Genomic DNA, 9932 nt, shown 5'->3' on the forward strand with positions numbered 1-9932 from the left:
CGCCCTGAATTTGTCTCAACTGTATCAGTGCTTCCCCTTCCCTTTCAGTTAATTCCCTATTAAATAGCCAGCATCAGCTCCGCAAAAGTCGGTTGTGACAGTGGCGCGAGAGAGGAAGTATGTGTTCAACCCTCAGCTTGGAAGCGCGTTCATACCGTTTGTTTTGTTGTATTTAAAAGCGTGTACTGTAGCCGTGGCACGGAATCAAACCTGTATCGGATCTACTTATGTCTAATGTTGGACAACCGATCTACTTTGGTCTCAGCTGTTTTAGACTTTCTCTGCTGGAGAAATGTGGCGGATTGGATTGTCTGACTTACCACAACTGTTTTGCATACGGCAATTCTTAATTTGTTTTGGGGTGATTTATACCGTGTTGGTTTGTGTTCCCTTGACACCCAAAAGTGCTCGTTACATTTTGAACGCTTAGTAACACAGGTAAATGGTTAAATCCACTCACTTATCAACAGAACATCCCTGGTCATCCCTACTGCCTCTGATCTGGTGGACGCACTAAACACACAGGCTTCGTTTGTAAATAATATCTGAGTGTGACCCTGGCTATCTGTACATTTAAAAAAGATCTAGTGCCATCTGGTTTGCTTAATAAGAAATTTGAAATGATTTATACTTAATTGTTTTTTTTAGCAGTTACATTTACTTTTGATACTTAAGTATATTTTAAACCAAATACTTTTAGACTTTAAATCAAGTAGTATCTTACTGGGGGTCTTTTACTTGAGTCATGTTCTATTAAGGTACATTTACATAAGTATGAAAATTGGGTACCTTATCCACCACTGTTTTTACAGGAGTCCTTTGTATTGGTACAGACTTGACAGGCTGGATGGACTCATTCCCAGACAAACAAAGTGGAGAATCAATATTTCCTCTGGTAGGTACAACCTACCTGGCACCCCGATCAAAAAACAACCAAGTCAAAACCGTTACATAAAAAATGGCACCCCAGATGGGACTTCGCAACATAGAGAATTAACCAAAGCAAATCTTTTGTGTGGAATTTAAACAATGGATTCAACTCAAGACAATGTGCTCATCCATATCATACCTGTCAATGGGAATACACAGGTTCATTCTGAAAATGGAGTTGACAATGCAAATAATGTGATGACTGAGGATGTGAATGGAGTTGATTTGGGCCAGAGCCCTGGGAATCTGAATGCTCGGTCTGGACCACAGGCCACAGGATATCTAACCACTTACTCTCTTATTGAGATGGACCTGTGTAGAAGTTCTGAGCTAACCCTCCCCCTGACACCCAACCTTCCTCCAGAGTCTGGTTTATCTCCAGAGATTGTAGTCTTACAACTTCAAGGTGACATACTTGATATTTGTCTGACTCAACATCTCCAAACTCTAATCCACCATCAATTCAATCACCTGAGTGAAGTGCAACAACAGGGTGCAATGGAATTTAGATACTCAGAGTACTCTTACCCACATGCTGACAATGCTTCGTGAGAGTGGAAGAAGGGAAGTTTCTGCTGCCATGGACAGGCAGTTTGACTACCAACGAAACCAACTTACTACCACCCTCCAGTGGCACCTGCAAAATCACCACGCTGAGGTACACAAGAATGTTAATTCAGTATTTTATCCTCCTTGTGAACCGTGTACACCACTTGCAGACAGAGCTCTATAAATGTGGTAAAATGTTGGATGACGTGTCTGTTGACATGGCCTCAATTAGGCATAACTCCTTGCAGAGCTTCTCTGGTGTCCACTTCTGTACAGACCACTGAGGGCCAAGCTGGCACCTCAGAACAGCCAAGTGTGGCAGTCTTCTCTGCCATTGCTCTGGTAAAAATAACCCCTGGTAATCCTTCTGATTATCACCTGTTACAGGCTGTGAGAAGAGTTTAGCTGGAACAGCCAGAGGAGTGAAGGCTGTTGGAACAGCTGCAGAATAACTGATGTACAGTACCAGTCAAAAGTTTGGACACACCTACTCATTCAAGAGTTTTTCTTTATTTTTACTATTTTCTACATTGTAGCATAATAGTGAAATGTCAAAATTATGGAATAATTTAGTAACCAAAAAAGTGTTAAGCAAATCAAAATATATTTTAGATTCTTCAAAGTAGCCACCCTTTGCCTTGATGACTGCTTTGCACACTCTTGGCGTTCTCTCAACCAGCTTCAGCTCAAATGCTGTTTCTACAGTCTCGAAGGAATTCCCACATATGCTGAGCACTTGTTGGCTGTGTCATGACCGTCCTGTGAGGATCCAATTAGGTCAGATCAGCTTTGCAATATCTTCAACCAGACCCCCTCTCAACGCAGAGGGTGGTTAACATCTCACGCCCTGTTGTAAAATCAAGGACAGAACATTCAGCATCTTCCTCCTAATTCACCAGAAGAATGTGCCTTTGTTCCAGACCTTTCCCACCGAAACTCTAACAGGTTCCAAAGCTAATACCGGAACAATATTTTTAACATAGAACATGGGGAATGGGCAGAGGTGACCTAAAAGAGCACTAATGTTGTTATTTTGTGATGTCATTACATTTTTATAAAGGAAATACTGTAACTTAAAGTATACATGTACAAAGTTTCCATCCTCTGCGTTGTGCGTTCTATATGTGATTTTAGAAACTACAAGAGGAAATTTTTTATATAACTGTGCACAGTAAGTGGTCATCACCCCCTTGAGTGAGGTCAGAGAGTGTGTCAGCGTGACAGAACCACCCCTTTTGAACGAAGGTTGCCAGGTGCACTTTGGTGTGGCTGGCTTCCGGGTTGGATGCGCGCTGTGTTAAGAAGCAGTGCGGCTTGGTTGGGTTGTGTATCGGAGGACGCATGACTTTCAACCTTCGTCTCTCCCGAGCCTGTACGGGAGTTGTAGCGATGAGACAAGATAGTAGCTACTAAAACAATTGGATACCACGAAATTGGGGAGAAAAAGGTGTAAAATTCAAAAAAAATAAAAATTATAAATCTAAAAGTCTAAATTCAACTAAAGAGCCAAGAGCCTTTAACTTCCATCATCAACTAAGTAAAATACATTGGCCTAAAGCCAACTAATAAAAATGTATGTTCTTTCAATCACAATCTCTCTACTTTACCTGTCTGCCTCCCTTTCTATCTGTCTCGACTTGAGCTGTCGCTAGTGAAGTATCAACTAGCCTATTCCGGGCCCTCAATTTCTTGTGCCAGTGAGCTCGGGAGTTTTTTTTTTTATGACATTTCCACTGGATACATGGAATCATCAGATCATGATAAACAGACTTCGTTAACTTACTGTGTGGGGTGAAGAAAAAATTACTGAGAAGCTCAGCTTATTAGTGGTGGACGTGGTGAGTTAAATCAATCAGAATCTCCAAATGGGCACTTTCCTACATTTGTGTGCAGCAGGCTAACTTTATCAGGACAAAGAACCCAGACACAAGCACATGGAGCATTCCAAACAAATGACAATGAAACAAATTACAAAACTTGTAAATGATGGTTATGAAATAAACCAAAAGTTGTTTCTCACAAGTGTAGTAGGTTGTGAACTCTGCAATCAATGTTTACATTTACTAGGCCTTTTAAGTCATTTAGCAGATTCTCTTATCCAGAGCGACTTAGAGTTAGTGCATTCATCTTAAGATAACTAGGTGGGAAAATCACATCACAGGCATAGAAAGTACATTTTTCCTCAATGTAGCTGTCAGAGATAGGTGGAAAGATTGGCAGGCACTCTGCTGTCCTAGCTTCAGGGGGAAGCTGGTTCCACCATTGGACAGATAAAAGCTTGGACTGGGCTGAGTCGGAGCTGCCCTTCCGTTGGGGTGGAAGGGCCGAGAGACCTAAGGTGGCAGAACGGAGTGCTCGGGTCAGGGTGTAGGGTTTGAGCATAGCCTGAAGGTAGGGAGGGGCAGTTCCTCGTGCTGTTCCGTAGGTAAGCACCATGGTCTTGTAGTGGATGCGAGCTTCAACTGGAAGCCAGTGGAGTGTGCAGAGGAACAGGGTGACATGAGAGAACTTGGGAAGGTTGAAAACCAGGCGGGTTGCAGCATTCTGGGTAAGTTGCAGGGGTTTGATAGCACAAGTGGGGAGACCAGCCAACAGCGAGTTGCAGTAGTCCAGACGGGAGAGGACAAGTGCCTGGATTAGGACCTGCGCCACTTCCTGTGTGAGGGGAAAGGTCGTACCCTACGGATGTTGTAGAGCATGAACCTGCAGGAGCGAGTCACTGCTTTGATATTTGCAGAAAACAACAGGGTGTTGTCCAGGGTCACGTCAAGGTTCTTTGCACTCTGGTAGGTCGACACTGTAGAGTTGTCAACTGTGATGGAGGTCTTTGAGCGGGCAGGCCTTCCCTGGGAGGAAGAGCAGCTCCATCTTGTTGAGCTTGAGGTGGTGGGCCGACATCCAAGCTGACATATCTGCTAGACACGCAGAGATGCGTTTCGCCACCTGGGTGTCAGAAGGGGGAGGAGAAAAGTAGTTCAGTGTCATCCGTATAACAATGATAGGAGTGACTTGTGTATAGAGATAAGCCAAGTGACTTGTGTATAGAGAGAAGAATAGAGGGCCTAGAACCGAGCACTAGGGGAACCAGTAGTGAGAGTGCGTGGTGCACAGATCCTCTACACGTCACCTGGTAGGAGCGGCTTGCCAGGTAGGATGCATTCCAAGTGTGCATAGCCTTAGACACCCAGCCCTGAGAGGGTGGAGAAGAGTATCTGGTGGTTCACGGTGTCAAAGGCAGCAGATGGATCTAGAAGAACAGAGTCAGCTTTGGCAGTGCAGAGAGCCTCTGTGACACAGAGAAGAGCAGTCTCGGTTGAGTGACCCGTCTTGAAGCCTGACTGGTGTACGAGAAAGTTGATCAGAGACGGCAGTGTTTTGGAAAGAAAAACTATGTAATGGGGAATTTATCAAAATAACGACATTATCTTGACACTTCACTAACAGCTGCAACTCCGCTAGTTCTATTGCCGCTCGCGCTGCCCAAATTGGAGGCTTCCCAAATAGGCATTTTTTATAAGAAGCTCATGATCCTCTGTGGCTAAGTCATGCTCCCTGGTGAAGTATTTTCAATGTTTTATTTAAAAGTAATCACATAATTTTGGCAAAACTTCCATTTACTCTAGAGCAAGTCCTTTCGCTTCACCACGCCTGCAGAAACTAGCGAGCGAAACGGCACCCGTCTCACTATATGTAGTACATGTATCTGACGCTGCATAGTATGACATGCCATAATCTTTTTGTCAAGACACCAGATACATGGTCTACACATACTGAGAGGCACCGCTTCACTCACACAGATGTTTCATCTGACATGAATGCTTCTTAAGGTCAAATGAATGATCATTATTTTGGACGGGCAAGGATGTACGGTAGGACGGGCCAGGCCCGCCCATAATGCCAACCCTGACTGAAGGGGCAAGGAAAGAAAAGAGCCCTTGATTTTCTTCATTCTAGGGGTGAAATTCAGTCTGGTCCTTGTTTGGATGTGGTATCATAAAAATGCAGAGCAAAATGTAACTAAGAAAGCAGCTTTGGATATGGACAACAATAGTGTAGAGATGGGAAAACTTACTGGTCAATTAAACTAATGTACAGTGGATTATGCCACATAAGTGAAGGTGTGAAATAATGGGCACTGAATGAGGTGGGTGCTGAACAAATAAATGGTGATATAATTGAGATTTTACTGTAATGGCTTTTCTTCCAAGGCCAACAATTAAATTAAAAATGTCCATTGAAATAAATATTTACACAATCACATCGTTAAAAATATACTTTATTTGTACAGTTTCAGTTATTATAGTATTATTCTGTGTCTGAGGTGTGGCAGCAGGTCCTCTCTTGTTGGGGAACAAAATTAGGCAAAAACACAAACTGATTTCTACAGGTAAAGACTTAACATCACTCTGGTCCACCACGCTGGAAAAGATAAGAAAACAAAAGAGTTGGTGGTTAATGAGATCTTCCCTGTATTGCAAGACTCAGGTAACAACAGTTAATGCACTGAGTACTCAGAATGCCTTCTCTAAAACTATGAAGTAAACCAAAAGCAGAGATCTAATTAAAGTACAGGCCCAACCCATGAGTGTACTGCATGTCACAAAAATATCACCCCTTTCAGTATTTGTATGAACACTTTTTTTTAAATAAAAAAATACAAGAATTACAGCACTTCTTCAGTGCCCCAGCTCGGCACTCACCTGAATATAGTCCATCTCGTCTGTTTCCAATGCCCTCCTGCGGTATCTCTGGGGGAGTTCCTTCACTGTGGCCACACTGTCTGGGGTTCCAGAGAGTAGAGTGACATGTCTGGGGGGGCTCGATAACAGCGGCGGTGCTACAACTGGAGGTGAACTAGGAGAGCCGACTGCTAATGTTTTAAGAGTCTCTTGGACTGAAACAGAGGAAAAGGTTGTTTTAAAACATTAGCCAAATAGGTCGCTTTAAATCAGTGATGTTATTGATGTTATTGTTTTAGACAACCAGTGTTTACCCTCTTTGTCAGAGAGACAATTCTGTTTTAAAGCTAATTTCTTGCAATTCCACACATTTGTCATGGGCCTGAAATAATAACAGCAGTTTCAAATCAAATTTCCTGCAATTACACACATTTTGCCACGGCTTATTCTATCAGAGTGACTCAAAATCAGTGGGGGCCCCATGCCATACTATATTTGGAATTTCAGATTCTTCTCAACGGTCTCATTTTTATTTGGGTGATTGTTCGTTCTCAGGGATGCTTATTTAAAAAAAATATTACTCCATTATCCTTTGAATACTTTCTGTTTTTTGTCATTTAAGTATACACTGAAAGTTTCACCATCCAGTGCCCTGCTGCTAAATGCATATAGGTGAAACACTGGACATCCTTTGTTATGTTATTTTATTCATTTACTCATAGCACTATTTTATAATGAAATTGGAAAGGACTAAAACAACCTCTTACTAAAATACACTGGGGTTGACAAAAAAAGGGAAAACAAGTCTGTTTCCATCTTTGTTTTGAAAAGCGCCTGAAAACAATACCCAGGTTTTCCAACAACAAAATGTCAAACCGATGGAGGAAAACATTTAAGGCAGGGAGCTACAGATAATAATTACAATTGTACATTGTTTGACGCAGTTTGTCTATCGAGTTGAAGTTGATACAACCAAACAATATTCAACCAACAGGCTACATTTTGACTAACAACGCACAATTGCATGCAGTAGCTGTGTCCCTTAACAGACAAAGGGTGGAATGTCCTCTTCAATAGGGTTAGCACTACCCATGGACGAAAAAAACAACAATAGGTACTGCAACATCACACTGGCAAGTTCTTACTCACCACTCAGCCTGGGGACCCCCTCTCTGCTGGGAAACTTCATTAGCGGAGCATGAGGTTTCACAGCCTGAAAGGTAGTCGAATGAAAACAGACAGGTTATTCAATCACTTCAAGACCTCTCTATTGCAGCCAGACAATCCTATGTTGCTTATTGCTATGAATTGAAAGCAATACCATATAGCAGTAGGCAAACAAAATGTTTATCATTGCCTTGAATAAACTGCCAGATAAGTTGGGTAGCTAGAGTAGACACTGACAGGGAGAACTACCGATCAGCGAACGTGCTATTTCTAGCCTTAGTTCAACGACTAACCGTGTATGGCAGTTAACATGGCATTAGTTCGTTTGAACTGAGTAAGTCAACTTTTACGAACATGTACATGATAGTTAGTAGCTAGCTACGTGCTTAAGCTTTTGAATTGCATGCAGACCAACAAGGGCATTTAGCATGGGTAGCTAGCTCGTTAGTTTGGGGATGCACAGCAAAAACAAAGCGAAAACAAATGTCGATGACTTCTGACCTTGGAAATCGCAACTTGCATTGACTATTGAACTTTTAAAAAGTACTCACTTGAGTTACAAGTGTTGTTGCATAGCGATAAATATCCAAGTTTGACAAGCGTACCTGTACCACCCGTCCAACTGCAGCCATTGTGCTACTGACTTTGCCACCCATGTCCTCGCGGGTCTTCTTCCGGGTGAAAACAATCCTCAGTTCCTAAAAGTACCAGAAGAGGGAGTTGTCATGTGAAAATGACTATGTCCGCAGTATATAAACCATAGGCTTAGAACAACGGTATGTGATAGGAGACATTCTACTGCATGGATGCTAATGTGAGTTATCAAAAGCTAACGGGGCATCGGAGGATAACACCATCCCATTCAGAGTAAAATACACAATAAAACATATCTTAGACATGTATACGAATTTAAAACCCGGCCAGATCAGATCTAATGTCTTAAAAACTTTAGTTAATTGTCTGTAACAAACAATGTCTTACCTTTGGCTTGATGCTGTCAGCTGAAAGTAGGTTATATTATTCGAAAACAAAATAAACGTTCAGGTCAGTTTCCCAGGCCATACTGTCAAACCATGACGTTTGTTTGCACCGAGTTGATTTCTAAGAATAGCACAAGAAAAACGTTCTTAATCGGACAAAATGCTGGTAGCAGACAAATTCCATCAACCAATTTGAGCTATTCAGTGCCCTTTGAAAATGAACCTCGTTTTACATGTTAAAAATAAGCACTATAGACAATGCTGAACCACATGACAAACGCAGCTAGCAAAGGCATATAACCTTCATATCTATCTTTCAGTCAGCCTAGAGATTGCTGAAGGGGGCGGGGGGGTTGCTGAATAATTATCTGGTCACGTGATTAGTGGTAACTTCCGAGCGGTACATTCAAAGGTCGCACCAAGAGCCTATCATGGACTATATAGGGAATAGGGTGCCATTTGACACAACCACTGTCTTACTGGACTCAAACAGCTCCTCCTAAACTGGCTTTGAGAAGGAAAACAAATATTATTAGCACTACCCATTGATCTACTTTGGGATAGATTTCAATGCGTTTGCATTGTTTGTCAAAAATGTCAGTCACACAAACCAGAAATGGGTATCAGTTGTTTACCCACTGATGTTGTAATTACATTGCACCTACCAATGGAAAAAAAAAACATGTAAATGCATGTTTTAAGCACAACTTGATGTATAGAGTGGGGCCTGTATTTTTTTTCCCAGAGCAATGAGGGATCTGACCAATCGTAGCCTAGACCTTTGTTCAAAGATGAAGACACTTCAGCAGGTGGGTGCATCTGTTATCAATATGGTTGGACAATGGATGTTTTCATCAATCTGTGTGACCGTAACTAACAGCTTTATAAATTAGAACAGAATGTTTATTGCTTTCATCATAAAAATGATGGTCATTGGCTTGGTTCTGCTGCTGTATTGTGTTACCAATGTTATTTCTGACCTCTTGTTTTCTTTGTCAACAGGAATCATATGAGCTTCAGGACCAAATCACAGACCTACAAAAAGCATAGGCTAGGTATTTCATCATCCACACTATGGATGCTTTACCATGGAGGATATATAGGAATTCACAGAATGTTATTGAAGATAATCAATTACCTTTTAGTTCACGTTTTCATACTTTGCCCAGTAGTTCAGGTGGAGCAGAGAGCTGAATAAAAAAATGAAAGTCCTTCAAACATATTTAAATTGTTTGCATTTTATTTTTCTCCTCTGCAGATCCAAAGCGTCTCACTCATGAGAAGATGGACGAGTTGAAGAGGGAGCCTCCCCGAGGCGAAGTACAGAAACATCCTGCAGAAAGGCCGGTCTCACCGAGAGAAATACCAGAAGATGGCCACCATCACACAGAATGTCCTGCGGGTAAATGGGCATTTTTCTATCTTTAAGAATACATTTATTTTTCTTCTTAAGATGTGTCCCAATCTCTTTTTTCTGAAGTGTGCACTCATTCACTTCTTCTCACAAGTCTAAAAGCATTGGATTGGTGGAGTCATGGGCTAGTGGGAATTTCCACCATATTTCTTATACCAGTCGTTTCCTTTCAAACCAGTAAAGTGAAGTGAACTACTGCACACATCGGGAGGA

At 41.9% G+C, this 9932-nt stretch overlaps 1 protein-coding gene across 2 annotated transcripts; it reads right to left on the reverse strand.

Annotated features, from left to right (window-relative positions):
* Positions 1–5737: 5737 nt before the first annotated feature.
* Positions 5738–8641, reverse strand: LOC135542679 (alpha-ketoglutarate dehydrogenase component 4-like). Of its 2 annotated transcripts, none has more exons than XM_064969805.1 (5): positions 8307–8641; positions 7877–8023; positions 7308–7371; positions 6180–6373; positions 5738–5898 (listed from the first exon to the last, which is right to left on the reverse strand). In XM_064969805.1, exons 2-5 carry the CDS (start codon positions 7979–7981, stop codon positions 5881–5883), a joined length of 381 nt encoding a protein of 126 aa, XP_064825877.1. In that variant the 5' UTR covers positions 7982–8023; positions 8307–8641; the 3' UTR covers positions 5738–5880. The 2 variants fall into 2 exon arrangements, with proteins under 2 accessions (XP_064825877.1, XP_064825883.1); XM_064969811.1 differs by having other exon boundaries at positions 7931–8023; positions 8307–8638.
* Positions 8642–9932: the final 1291 nt, after the last annotated feature.

Source organism: Oncorhynchus masou, chromosome 1 (genome assembly GCF_036934945.1).
Source record: "Oncorhynchus masou masou isolate Uvic2021 chromosome 1, UVic_Omas_1.1, whole genome shotgun sequence".
Lineage (NCBI taxonomy): Eukaryota > Metazoa > Chordata > Actinopteri > Salmoniformes > Salmonidae > Oncorhynchus > Oncorhynchus masou.